The following is a 14,971-nucleotide window of genomic DNA, read 5'->3' as shown; positions in this document are numbered from 1 at the left end:
AAATCTAATGACAAATCATAAGAAAGGAAAAGTCTTTATTTAGAAATGGACTGATCCAAGTGTTTCTGCATTAAAGGAGAATTCAAACAAAAATTGCATCAAATAATCTTTTGCTAGCATACAGATTTTGGCCTGGGTTTTAGAAAGCAGAATAAATACAATTAACAGTTCTGGTGACCTCTGTGAGTACACAGTGCTTCAGCAGCCCTTCCCAAATTTCAGAGAAGGCTTAATTCAGCAGCTGTTGTCTATTGCCTCTTCTTGAGGATCTTATGTTATTGTCTTGTTAAATCTTCCAGTTATCCTTATTTTGCTAGTTTTTTGCATGGGAATGAACATGCTCAATTTTTTTTTTCCTTTAAGACATCTCTGCAAAGGTCTAAAAAATGTTCTTTAACAAGTCTTCCTAAGAAGCAAAACAATTTCTGTTGACATTCAAAATACTGTTGCAATCTCAGCCAGTAACCACTGCAAATGAGTTGGTTCCTACTACTTTCAGGCACTGAAAACTCGAGCAGACCACAACTTACTTGGTGATAATCCTCTGACTATAAACAGTTTTGAAAAGGGACACAGGATGCTAGAAAATAATCAGAAACTCTGTACTCCCTCTTTCTTCTTCACATCATAAATGCGTATAAGCCCAGGTGTAAATAACACCTCCTGGAACAAATTATTGTTTTAAAGTACGATCTTTCCTATTCTCATTAAGTAAAGCAATACATGTTAGTAACCATCATGTGATACTACTTTGACCCTGAGGAATTAGAGAAAATGTTGATATTGGAATCACAACAGAAGTATATTTATCTAGCAGCAGCAGATCAAGGTCTCTGTCTGGGGACAGAAAGCAGCAGGAATACTAAGAAGGACCTGCCAGCTACATGAACTGAACACAGAAATATACTAATACTGTTTAGTGATTTACTTTAACATTTATCAAGACTCAAACTGAAGTGCAAACCCTCTTAAAAAAAAGATAGCAGACATCCCATGTATAACCATCAGTGTTAAGCTAATCACAAAGATAAATCAGTAGTCTTGGGGAGGAGAAGGAGAAAGAAATACTGTGAAAACACATTATTCAAAAAGCTAAAAAAATGCAAACAGCTCTTTCAGAGCTATCAATACTTAATCAAAAAATATTTTATCCTGTCCCAACACTTCATGTTCAACATAATGGAGCGAGTTTGATTTCTGCTTTAGAAAGTAGCCAAAAAAAGCATAACTCAGTTAGTGGGTGTATCAAGTTGATTCTTCCCATTTTCTGTTGAACATCTACAGAACAGGGAAGTCCTAAAACCCAGCTTCAGTCACGAATCCCCTTGAACTCCAACCCAAGGAGATCACAGCTGAGACCAAGAGCTGGCACTCCCCCAAACACCCTGCAAAGCAAATCCCACATGACTGAGTCTGTACATCACGTAAAGGCAGATGCGTTCGAGTTAAACGTCCTGTGCTTTCCTTTGGCCATGACAAGCACGGTGATGCAATCTGCAGTTGGGAAGCTGTCAGGACAGAGAGCCATCCCAGCCTGTAATGTTCACAGGTTCCAATTTATTTCAGTGCTCTGTTTCTTTAACAGAGAAAGAGAGGCTTGGCACAACGTGCAGACCTTTGATGTAAATCTTGCTATTTACTCATCCGAGAGAAGTTTGACAGACAGGCTTTAAAGGTGCTCCTGCCATAGGTGGTGACGTAGGATACATTTGATGCCCTGACGCTTTCCATATGACCAGTAATGAGTAATGAGTCCTGTGGGTGGGCAAGGCTGGCGCACAGAGGAGGTAGTGAAGGACATCCTGTGGTATATTGTGTGGTTCCAGTGCACCATTCCCTTTCCCTCCTTGCTCCCCACTGCTTCTCCCTATTCTTCTCCATTGAGAAGCAAACACCAATGCCCTGGAGCATACTTGTGCCGTAGCAGGGTGGTTCTTGTGCAGCAAGGCTGCCTCGCTGCAGGCACTGCTACAGCTATTACGATCTTCATGCAAGAATTGTGCCTTTGCCACTATGACAGGCAAATGGCTAGGGAGCAGAACACTAAAGGTAATGAAAAGCACTGTTTTTAAGGCAATTTCATTTACCACAGATTTCCTTTTACGCCTTTATTTAAGGCATCTAGCGTTACAATGCTGCTATCCACTATGATTGCAATCAAGTTTTAGAAATAGCAGAATTAGAAATTTTAGATGGCAGAAGCGCTCAAGCTGTCAGACTAGATTTGTCACTTCCCTCTAGGGGCAGGCACCACCAATAAACAAAACCCGCAGCAATCCAGATGGGAACAATAAGAACCAGGATCAAAGTCCAGGGTCTCACTTCCACTGTCATAAAGAGAGTTGGATACTTCTGCAACTCAAGCCTTTATGGCACATCTTTACAATCACAAATCTATGAGCTCTTATGCCAGCGTAGCCTAGCTATTTGTCCTCTGTGCAGCTGGAAAGTTATGCATGTAGGTAACCATCAGCCTGCCAGAATAAAACTGTACTCATTGCCACAGTAAAAACTCATTTGTCAACACTTCTCAGCTCAAAAATGAAAAGCCCCAAGATTCCCCCCTTCAAGCCAGTGAAGTTGCTACATTTGCTACTAGTAGAGGTTTCAGCTTTTGAGCCCAGACCTGCCTACCATATACAGCTACTGGAAGCTTTCTGAAATCCTTCCTAGCATGTCAAACTTGAGAGCAGTCCCATTCATTCAGTCCCTCAACCAGGTTCAAATTTGTGAGACTCAAAACTCCCTCAGTTCTGTGTCTACTTCTGAATCCAATTTCAGGCCTTACTAATCAAGAATGCAAGTGTGCAGTAGAAACAGTGCAACACATCAAGTGATATGTGCTGATGCTGCTGCAAACAAAGACAACTGCTTTCTTCCTTCTTTATGTGTCTAGCACAGAAATAATTTTGGACATACAGGCTGTGGGGAATTACAGCAAGGATTTTGGTCCACCATTTCCTCTTTCAATGAATAGAAACAGGTACCTCCTTGGGTTATTTTCTCAGCTATACTTGCGCTGATCTCTAAGAAATCATCTGACCACCTCATGTGATCTGGAACTGCGAAACAAGAGCCTTGGCAAGGAATATTTTTTGTTTGGACTCTAAAGAAAAGATTCCTTCACACATGCAGCTGGGTAAGTTTAATTAAGTTGTACTAATTCAAGAAAACTTCCCAGTTCCTGAACATGGCTAAGAGAATAGATAAAAGATTTACATTTTCCAAATAATGCCTTGACTTAAAGAATCTTTTCCCCATCAGTGTTAAATGCAGGACAGCAGAGATTACCTTGAAGCTTCCCCAACTGTATACTACAGAAAGTGCATACACAACTGAAAGAAGCACAGGCAGCTGGAAAACAAGTAAACAGTGAAGCACCAAGGTCTGTTTTGACAGCCTTCTCTGCCTTGAGTGTGATAGAGAGCTTGAGGTTTTTACTTGGTCCTACATAGGAGCCTGCACATTGCCCATCTCTACGTCTATCAACAAAAAGAGCAAAAGCAATTGTGAGAGGCTGCCACATCATGAGCTTCAAATGGCAGTTCCTCCACCACATCAGAAAGGGGTCTTACTAATATCTATGCTCCTGCAAGGTGCTTATGTGATTTTAGCAACTCTGGGACACTGCTATACCCTACATTTTAATATATCCTTGAACCTGAATGTATGTGAATAGAAAGCGATCTTAAAGCATATTAATCACAGAGAGCAACAGCAGACACCAGAGCCTCATAACCCCTCATAACTCAAACAACTTGGTTATAAGTCTGAGTATGTGTTGCTTTGAGAAACTTCAAGTCATTACTGTCCACAACTTAGTCCCTCAGAGGAGGGCTGTTCACCCCATGATGGGAAATAATGTTGGTTTTGCATCAGCTGTAGCTATTGACACTTCATTCACTTGGCCATGTGGAGCAAAATTACCAAAGCACTTTCTAGTATTACTCCACACCTAAAGCAGTAGATGTGAACAGTCATGTTGCTCCTTCTCCAGTAAGCAGATTGATATACTTGCACCAGAAGTGATTTTAAGGGAACACAGACTTATCTCTCTCAACAGTTGCCTTATCCCACAACACTCTTGCCTGCAGTAACTGCAGCTATAGCCAGCTGTGAACTCACCCCTGTACGTTCAGTGAGCACCACCCCTTCCAGTCCTTGGGCCATTTTTCCAATCCAGAAGTAGAGATACATCAGCACAGTTCTTTTGAAAATCTCAACAATTACTTGACCGATTTTAGGATCTCCGGACCCAAACCACTCACTAGCAAGTCACAGGGACCTGGATTTCTCGCATCTTCAAAGCTGTAGCAAAATATTCTTGCTCTAGGAAGCTGGTTTCTTGTCAGCATTCAATTCCTTGTTTCCAACAGAGTAAGGTTCCACCAGCACGTGCCTTTGGGCTCCTCACCACTAGCAACAGTCCACTCAAAGAAGTGCTACAAAGGTCAAGTTGCTGCTCGGCTGCACAAAGCTGCAAGCAGCTGCTTCATCTCTTCTGATCTATGAAGAGCCATTTACATCTCCCCACCACAGTTTCCGCAAGGACATGAACAAACACTTTTTCCAAAGACCAACAGCTCTCCAGGAGAGAGCTGGGTAAGGAGAATCTTAGCATATGAAAAGCACACTCCTGCAAGGGATCTGTTAAAAAACAAATTCCATCATCCCAGGTAATTTCCTTCTCTGGTCCAAAGCAAACAGACACACAACCCTTAACAAAGCTCTTTGAAGGTTGCACTGAAGTTGCAGCATGATGGCATACATGCCAGGCAACATGCACCTCTTGCGGGCCATCTACATCAGCAATGGAGCATGCAGCTGTTGCAGCCCACAGTCCGGCACACGTGGTACTAGCACAGAGCATGTACATCCAGCACCCATATTGTGATTTGTTCCATTATTAACAGGTTAGCCAGCAAAAGCTTTGTCTACTTTCAAAAGTGTAGGAGCAGCATAGCATACACCCTGTCTTACTGAGCAGAGTTCAAACAGTGCAGAAGGACCACCCAAAGGTTAAGAGCAAAAGTAAGGTCCTCCAAACTCCAAGCAAAAAAATAAAACAGCACCCCTCCAGCTCACAATTACTATCACAGGTTCTTCCCAACAAGAACCTCATATGAATCCCGTCAAAAAAAAGATGCAAATCTTCAGTCCATCTGCTACCTCTAATACCTACAGCTACACTCCTCCATACACAATTCAGCCCCAGGCTTTCCTTTACCATTGCCAACAGAACAGATGTGGAAATTTTGGTTGGTGACATGCAAGGAACCCCACTATCCTCCCCTTGCAGCCTGCTTCCCTACTCCACAATGCTGTGTACAATGACATGATGACTCAGCTACAATTCATTCCCTAATGAGGCCCCCTCAGGTTATGCTTAATATTAAATAGGAACTCATAGGGTGCAGAATGAGGCCATTAGCTTGTTCTGACAGGGAGCTAGGCTCAAGGCAGAGTACAAAGGCAATCCTGCTTTTGAGTTGCACAGCAGATAATCCAAGTTGCAAAGGGGAAAGTGAAGGAAAAATGAGAGTGCCATGTGCTGTCCTGGTGAAGTTGGACTTACAATATACCAATATGAGGGTGTTAGAGCACAAAACTAGATTCCATACTGGTCACTCTTCTGTTAAAAAAATCCTTTTACACGAGGGTACTGCCTAAAACAAAAGTGGAAAGCTTCAGGAAAGAACTGGCTCTGAAATGACTGTACTATTAGCTTCAGAGCATGTTACAGGTTAAGTACCATATGGTTTAGTCTCCAAAAAACAAAGGTCACATCCATCAATACTCAGCAGCATTATCCAACATCTATACACACGGAGCAGTGACCCATAATATGTGCAGGAATTACCTCAACATCCCAATGAGCAGGTCAATGCATCCTGTACAGAAACAGCTCTCTCATGGTGGCACAAAGGTTTCTCTCTCCTTCAGATCCTAATAGGAAGACTTTTCATATGCAAATATTGCTATCCAAGCAATTATTTGGATTGATTGATACCACTGACACTTGCATATGAAAACTCTGGCATATCTGCACAATTCTACAACTATCTGGAACAAAAACCTGTTCAACTCAGTAGCTTGCAGTCTGCTAGATGAGTACCTTTGAGGATCAAGGCATGAAACAACAAGTATACTTGCTGATCAATAACTCTGAAGACTGAGTATATAACTGATATTTCAAGGACTTGTACATCATGACCAGATAAGGATTAATCCAAGAGTTTCATCTCATGAAGCCTCTTAATTTCAAACACTTGGCCTTTACAGAGCTGAGGCTTGCAGGTTTTATTAGACATAAGGCAGAGACAGGGAAGATGATCCCAAGTACATAATCTACAAAAATGTCAGTCGACTGCTACTCCAAGAATGGTTTTAGGACAAACTCATACAAACCAGACAACCAGGAAGTATCTTATCATTTTCTGCTTACAGTCAGCTAATTGTACAGCTGTATTACAATATTATACATTTACCTTTAAGCACAAAGCTTGAAAGATTTTCTGCAGTCTGAAAGAAATGGACATAAAATAGAGTATTTGCATTGTGTTGATTTACCCATGAGCATCCAGGGCTGCACAGTTACCACTGCCTAAACATGGAGAAATGGAAGCAAGCAGCCTGGCAGGTTCAGTGTTTGTACCAAGCCTTATCAGGGTATCAGCTCCCCCCAGTAACAGGGTGGGCTCCAAAGCAAACCCCCATAACCCCTCAGTCATGACAACTGGAGCAACTAAAGCTTTCTGTGGTGTTATGGTACCACAAAACTATTAGCTTTAACTGAACCAGTTAAGCACTTCAGGGCTTGACCTTTTAAGCATATTAAACTGCATGTACATTTTCACACAGCAGCTTCCAACTGTGATCTCAGTGACCAATACTGCAAATAGCCGTTGCAAACCAATTTAATAAAACCCAACACAATGAAAGAAGCAGGTTCTAAAATCTAAAATGGATTATTTGATTTCCTATTGTACAGTAAATCCTCATTCTTTTCTGATTTCATTCCAAATTTCTCAAAAGAAATTCCCAGGTTAGTTTTCCTTCATTACCTTTTAATTTCAATGTTCCACACAAGTTCTTGTCCTATTTAACAAGTTAATAAGAAAGTAAAGAAAGAGATAAGAGATGTTGGCAGTTCTGATTATGAAATTTCACTAGATACATTATAAAAATCTGGCTAGTTTCATGCATAGAGGCAAGGTTAGTATAATAAGGCTTCCACTGGTAAAAATTCAAGCCTAGCACAAGAAGGTATAATTTCTAAGAAATGGAGAGAGATAGAGCCTCCTTAATTATGGATGATTATAACCCTAATCAGCTACAACAGCTTTACTGTAAATTCAATTTGCATTATTGCCAAAGCTTTAATCACAGTTTAAAAACCCTCAAATCTGTGTTATCATTCACAGAGGGGTAATTGCACAAGTGCAAAGAGACAAGCAACAGCAAAAGCCAAACTTGAGATAGAATCTGATGTTCTGGGCATCACAGAGATAAAACTTACCGCAAGATCCTCCTTTCCACAGATTATCTGTTACAATTAGCCTCATCCAATAAGGCATTAAGGTCTGTGGCCCAGCTGTTACTTATTGCCTACTTGAAGCCTTTATCATTTAAAAGAATAAATTCCCAAATGATACTGAAATATATTCATGCAACTGTTGGTGAGCTTCTGTTGTAGGCGCACGTTTACATTGCTTGAAGGAAGAAATCCCTACTCCTAAGTGTTTAGTTTTATTCTTCTTGGGAGCTTAAGGATACCAAGAACTCTCCATTTTTCCAACATGGAATTACTCTTGCCTTTAAGGAAAGTTTATAAACCCAATGTATTATGAGCAAGAGAACCCTCAGATGCTATTAGGCAGCAAAGGATCAACAATCTAAGAAGAAAGTGTTTTTTCTCCAGTATCAAATGTAACACCCTATTCAGATATTAGAGATCTCTGCAGATATTACAAGCCTGTTCAATGTGTTTAAAAAACAGTTTCCTATATTATATATATATATATATATAACAGATACTATGCCTAGCACAGAAAATACTATTTGCAGAAACAGCTACCAGCAGCAGGATTCTCCTTTCATGTTAAACTCAGACAGTTTTTTAATAAAGCTGGACTACAGGAAGTAAGTGTGCAAACAGGTCTAAAAAACAGCTGAAAGTACACATTCTTCACCGTTTTAATTAACTTTGGCATTTTGAAGTGCAGAGTTGCTATAAAACAATATTTTGATTACAAATATTGCCAGAGCGCATAGACCCTGTCTTAGTATTGTATATAAAACCACACTTCACCCCAGTCTTCTGCTATTAGTTGTTTATTTCAGTATTTATTCATCTTCAATATGGACCAAAGCCCCTTGTGTTTGCTCACTGCTGCTTAGCTGTTTCAGCAGCTGCCAATCAAATGGAAATAAATTGCTTTGCTTTAGTAATTTCTTCTATTTATTGTCACTGCTATCTATAGATCCATGAATACTGAAAGATGCCTCTCCTTTCATTCAGGCTTTATAGGGGTCAAAAAAAGTGTACAACTAAACAGACAAACGTTTAGATCAGGTATGTAAAAGATGCGGTTCCTGCTCCCAGTATCACCCAGGAGGGCACAGGCAGCAGGGCAACGCCTGCAGCAATGGGCTGTTTCACAGCCTAGGGCCAAAGGCACCATCCTGCCTCCTCCACCAGCTCCTGCTCCCTTGCTCTGCCAGTCCCACCAGCACCAACATGCAGCCCAGGAGATCTGCAGATGCTGGCCCATCGGCTGGAGCTTCACACCTAGTGCAGCCAAAGCACATGAGCCCTCTTGTACTGATGAGTCAGCCTGCAACCAGGTCTCCCAAGTGCGCACCAGTCCTGCTTTGCCAGTTTGAATTACAGCTCTGCTACTCCCTCCAAGGCTGCTCTCCTGCTTCCTAGCACCTCCGCTGCTTCCTAGCGCCTCTGGATTCATTCAGGCTCTGTTACAAGGAGAATGCTGCAGCTGCTGGAGAAGCTATGGCACTGTGTGCAATGACTGCAGTGAGAAGAGATGTGATATTTTCCTCTGTTGCTGTTCCAACAGAGGAGTGTCAGACCATCTCTGCCACATACCCACCTGGCACCACCTTTGCCCAGCCTGTCCCTGACCACCCCTGCTCACATTATTCTCTTTGCAGTCAAGGAGGGCTAGAAGCTACACAGTTATGAGATGCAGCCATTTCTGCTTGTTTCTTCAAGTTTTCGTCAGGGCGTGTTGCTGTGGTGTTTTCACATTAACAACAGCCCCTCTCAGGAGGAAGTTTTCTGATGCAACTGAATTATTCCAGAAGCTTACAGTGAAGGGAAAAGCCTCCCTCACCCTCTTTTCTTCCACAGCAGCTCTGTCCACCTGACAGAGTCCCCACAGCCTCCATCATCCTCTTCTCTCTGTGCAGTCCTGCCCTCTTCCTTGCTTGCTTGGGCAGCCATCACCTTGTTCTGTAAGCAGATTCTGTGCTGTAAGCAGATTCAAACCACTGACCAGGAGCAGTTCTCCCTCTTGTCTTGTTTAAAATATATTGTGTTTAATATATAAAATACATTTCCTGCCAAATCACACCATGCTAAGGCACCCAAATAGGACATCCAGCAGCATTGTGCTGCTGCATTAGCTCAACCCATGACAACTCTACCCCTCAGCAATGCCTGGCCAAGGAACCACAAGGTCTCTTATGCTGCAGCACTCATACACCTTATACTGTAGCATTGACAATTAACTTAGAGTAAATTTCAAAAACTGAGATCCTGAAATTCTTCCAGGTACTTGACAGCCCTAGGAGTTATTGACTAAGTGTTTGCTGTGAGTCCTGTCACCTACTAGTGGAACTAAAGCTGTTTCCTCTGGAAAACCATTAGTGGCATGAATCCTTATGAAAATAAATACAAGGAAGAAACGGTAGGTTACTCATAGCAGACGCTAATTTAATTCAGTAATTCTAAAACATTTCCTCATGAAGTGTCAAGGGATGCTTCAAAGGAAGAACTACAGAACTTGAGTTCAAAGTGATAGCCCTGGGACGTGAAGAGGGAGAAAAAAATCAGGAAGATAAATTAGTAATAATAGTAATAGAAGAGAAAAGGCTGGATCTGTAGGCTAATTATTTCTGTTGTGCCAGAGGACAGCAGGCTGTGGACTTGCAAAAAATGGAGGAGTACACTTTAAGTAAAATCAAAACCTGACTAAAGAGTGAGGTTTCTTGAGGTGGTTAAGCTGATCCTCCACTCAGCATGCAAGGAGGAGCCCTGCTGCACTCCATCCCTTTCTTTTTGCTAGCACTGATTCTGCTCTGACCCCTTGATCAGACTATTCAGCTCACTAAACCACTAGAAAACTAACTCAGCAAAAGAGCTTCAAATTTCCTGCCAGCACAGCCAGCTGACTCAGCTGACCAGGGCAATCTCCTGCAACTGCATGATGCAGGCAACAGGAGTACACAGAGTAGGGCAAGTGTCATAGTGCTGCCAGAATGGACAGCATTGAGTGGGACAGCAGAATGAATAGCAAATTGAAATAAGAAAGCCTGACTTTTATAACACGTCTAGGAGAAGGTAAATGGCAGCTAGTTGCCCCATGGCTGCTAGAAAGGTAACTGTCAGTGCCAGAATGATGGTGCACAGCAGTATGGACACAAAACTCTGCACTCTTCTGTAGTTCATTCCTGACTGATGTACCCTGTGTTGCTCCTTTCTAAGGTTCCTGTAATTTCTCATCACACTGATGGTTCCTAGGTTTTACAGCTTGTACTACTAATTGTCAAAATGCAAGTTTCCTTTTGCATACAGAAATTTCTAGGAAAGGCACCCAACTGAAGATGAGGAATAACGTTCCCTATCTATTTGTTAACGTAGATCAGAAGTGGGATAGTTACCAGCAGAGCCATACAGGAGCAATGAAGCACAACAGGCATCTTTGAAAAATTCTGATCCGACACTGAGTGTGAAATGTTTTTACAAATGATAATAGCAGCATTTTAAGCTACTCCAAAAGCACAAGGATATTCCACCTTGTTTTCTTGCTTAATAGTTACAAAAGTATTGTTGAATGTGTTTTGAGAGTGAATTGTAGATAGGATGGCACAATTGCATAACAGTACTAAAATCCTGGTGTCCTTGAAAAATCAGCGCTTCATCACAGACTGTCACTTGAAGAGAGGAGTAATGAGTCTTGACCAATGGGTCAGAGGAGCTAAAAGAAGAGTAGATTGTATGTTCTCTTTACTGTCCTGTATGCACTTGCCATACACTACCACCGAAACACTGAGCTGATATGGATCATTAACCCAGTAAGAGCCCAGGTGATTATCTGCCATCTTGGCAACCCAAGACAGTCCACAAAAGCACGAGCAACTAGAAGGGAATAGGACCACACAAAAGCACGAGCAACTAGAAGGGAATAGGACCACGTGGCCAAGAGCAAAAGCATTTCCCCAGTCAGTCACACAAGCTTGACTCATCTTCTCACAAAACCACAGCCCTAGGTTTTAACACCCAGCCTTTGCTTTCATTGATGCTGGTCACCACAGTGAGTGTGAAGAGATTTTCTTGATTTAACCCTTTCTTTGAAGAAAGCTTTTCATATTGGTCATTTGTTTCTCACACTGAAGTGTTACGATTCCAACATTAAGTTAATCGAAGTAATGCAAAAGTTATTTTAAGCATCACAACACTCAAGAACACAGCAGGCCTGAACTTCTGTATTTAAAGGTCAGCTATAAGAGCACTTTCATTTACTTACCTTTTTGCTTCTTCTAAGTGGCAGAGATACTCATAAGCAATGTTCTGACGCCTCCTCTCATCCATTTCCTCCGCTGAAAGCCTTTCATCATCCACAATAGCTGCAAGGAGAAACCCATATCAAGTTACACATGAGTTGAGGCAATTTAGAGCAGTTTTACGGAAAACCTAAGCTAAATAGTGCAGAAGAGAAATTAGCACGGTTGTCCCTTCTCCACAAGAGAGACATTTTTGGCACACAAAGATATTTAGATGACCAAGAAGGTGCTGTTCTCCATAGCATGAATTCCTTAAGTGCCACTCGCTCATACCAAGCACATATCACACTTTGTCCATCACCTGGTTTGAGGGTAAGAAGGAGATTTCAAACAGGTGGGGTTATGGCTGGGAGCTGACAGTTTCAGCTTACGCATACTCAGAGAAGTTTAAAGACTCCTAAACACAAGCTTGAAGTGAGCACTGGATGGAGCAGCCTCGTGCTAAACACAGCCACCGAAGTAGAGATGGAGACAATGCAAGGGCATTTGTTTCCTCAAGGGCAACTTGGGAGCCAGCTGCAGCTTCAGCAAGCTGTTAACGTGCAGACTGGGCTGCCTCTCATCGATGGGCCCTGTGATAAGGGCTGTAATCAAATGAAGGAGATATGGTATTCATACCCCTACTTACCGCTGAACCACACCACCTCCCATAAAAGCACTGCCCCAGCCTATTAAGCATGACTCTCTGAAGATCTCCAACTGAAAGCATCCCTGATCATTAACTGCCTCATGACCCTCTTTGTAGGTAAAAGGTCCTCTGTGAGCAAAACCTCAATCCTTACAGAAGTTCAGATGTTTCCAGCATTGAATCTGCAGGGCAGTACAGTACTACTGACTTCTGGATGAGCTTCAATCACAGCGTGAGGCTTTTGAAGAGTGTCTTCTCTATAAACCAGTTACCAAAACAACACCCTATTTGCGCTGATGACTGCCAGAAGAGTTTATCCTACCCTCCCTTGTTATTTCTCAGCCACATGTTCCCATCAGTTTGTGCCAAGAGTTGACAATCCTATGGCTGCATCCATGAAACAGAACAAGGAGCTAACCTTTCTGAAAAAAAAACAAGAGCTATGAAGAGACTCACTTCTAGGAGGATCAAGTCTCTGATCTGAGTTGCTATACATCTGCAGCCACTCTCATGCAAACACAGGGTGGGGACGGAAACAGGGCTGGGCCAGCCACTTTCAGCGGCAGGCCACAAGCTGAGAATAAGAAACATCACTGATAAAAAAACAGACCCTCTCCTTCCCAAATGCACTGTTGGCCACTATTATTTGTACTGCCACACAGATCATGCAAGCCATGAGTAATTTTCAGTATTTCCCTGATGCAACTTCTTCATTTAGTGGGTAAACACCGTCCTGAGCTGATATGAGCACTTTGGGTAAAAGACACCATAACAAAGCAAGAGTGCTTTACAAGAACATACATATATTGAAGGTTGAACCTGAGAAAAGAGAAGTGATCCCATCTATCTGAGGTAGATGAGAAAATGGAGTCACAGTAGACCGCTTTCACTTCATTATGCACTAATGATATTTAAAATACTTTCTTCTCCAAATGGAGACCACACAGAAAACAGATCTTGTAGCTTCAGCATGCCAATGACCCATGTTGACAAATAGGAGTACACAGAGCACGTCCTTACTGAGGACAAAAAAAATGACACTACTCACCCACGTTTTGGGCTGATGCTACCACACATTTGTTAACGTATAACATAGCTACTACGAGCTTTGTAGTTTCAGTTTTAATCACCACAAGCACTGATATCTCTCATCTTCCTTTGCTTTTAAGATGGCTCTTCCTAATTACCCAGAAGTTTCGTGCACCGATAAAACAAATACGTGTCTTGCTCCGAGTCCCTTTTAAGTCTGGTAGCTCCAATAAACATGACTCACTCTAAAATGAGCTCTCAGATACTGTAATCAGGTCATCACTCGTTATGAACTGAAACATTAATGTGGAGGCAAACATGAGATTCAAGCCATAAAACACTCGGCATGGGAAACTGGCTGTGGAGGCTGCTTTGCTGCTGTTCCTGCCCACGTCTGTCAGCATGCCCAGGACAGGCTGATCCCACACCCCGACACGGCGCTCCAGCAGGGGAGGAGACATGGCTCCCTTAGACAAGGGTGAAGTATCAATGAGCACCATGCTGAAGTTTAATTCACCACTTCATTACCTGAGGCAGTGAGCTCTGTGGCTAGTTTTCAGGCAGCATTGCTCACCCAGAGGTATGAGCCCATGGATGATGACAAGTGCCACCAGAGGAGCCCAGCCAGCCACCCTAACATGCTGTGGCCCTGTCAGCCTTGATGTAACCTGAACTTGGTCCCCCATAACAGCTCTCTATGAAAAGCTTTGCTGTTATCATGTCCTGCTCCTCTCAGCTCCCGTACTTGGCTGCTCTCACAATTTACTCTTGCCCTTCAAACACAACTTGCCAATCAAAAAAGCAAAAAAAAAGGCAACTTATCTGAAAGCTGGAGTGGAAAACCACACAACCCATTTGATAAACATCAGTCTAGGAATTTAACTGAATAACTAATGCTTTACAATCTGTTCCTGGATCTACACATCCATGGGTCCCTCCTATCCTCAACAAGGACATACCAGATCAGCCCTGGCCAACATCAAATCCCTCATTAAAATTATTGGCAAAGATTGACTCAGAGGGTGGGTGAAGGCACTGACAGATATCATGGGATTATTGTAGTTCTTCTGCTTAAGGAAACCTCCAACAATGAGAGAAAATGACAAGAGCAGAGAATGTAGAGACACTGAAAAGTGAAAAACACAGATCTTTTCTAAAAGAAATACTACACCAGCAATTCACAGGTTAGGCTTCTGTCCTGCCAGTGCTAAAGTGTCTGTTTCTGGGCTAAATATCTATGCTCTGAAAAAGCAAAGCACAGGGAGCACCAACACCTACGGTACTTATGCTGGGAGGAGTCTCTTGCAATACCCACCACCTTCTGATAAGACTGCTTATACACTTTCCCCCTCCAGCACATACTGGCTTCAAAGCAACAGTGATATCACATGAAATAAGCAGTTGCAAATGCTTTTAGAAACAGCAGTGACAGCCTGTGGGATAGAGGTGGCACCAGGACTAAGCTGCACAGGAAATTAACTTGAAGACTTTCAAGATCATGGGCCCTTT

At 42.3% G+C, this 14,971-nt stretch overlaps 1 protein-coding gene across 7 annotated transcripts in view; it reads right to left on the bottom strand.

Moving 5' to 3' along the window:
- Positions 1 to 14,971, bottom strand: part of IQGAP2 (IQ motif containing GTPase activating protein 2) — a 125,667-nt gene that overhangs the window by 92,229 nt on the left and 18,467 nt on the right. For all 7 annotated transcript variants that reach the window (XM_083816248.1, XM_083816252.1, XM_083816250.1 and 4 more), the window contains exon 2: positions 11,769 to 11,868. In XM_083816248.1, the coding sequence (XP_083672374.1) occupies positions 11,769 to 11,868 (100 nt within the window). The remainder of the gene's footprint in view (positions 1 to 11,768; positions 11,869 to 14,971) is intronic.

Source organism: Anser anser (assembly GCF_964211835.1).
Source record: "Anser anser genome assembly, chromosome: Z".
Lineage (NCBI taxonomy): Eukaryota > Metazoa > Chordata > Aves > Anseriformes > Anatidae > Anser > Anser anser.
The sequence above is the reverse complement of the archived record's forward strand: the minus strand, read 5'-3'. Positions and strand labels throughout refer to the sequence as shown.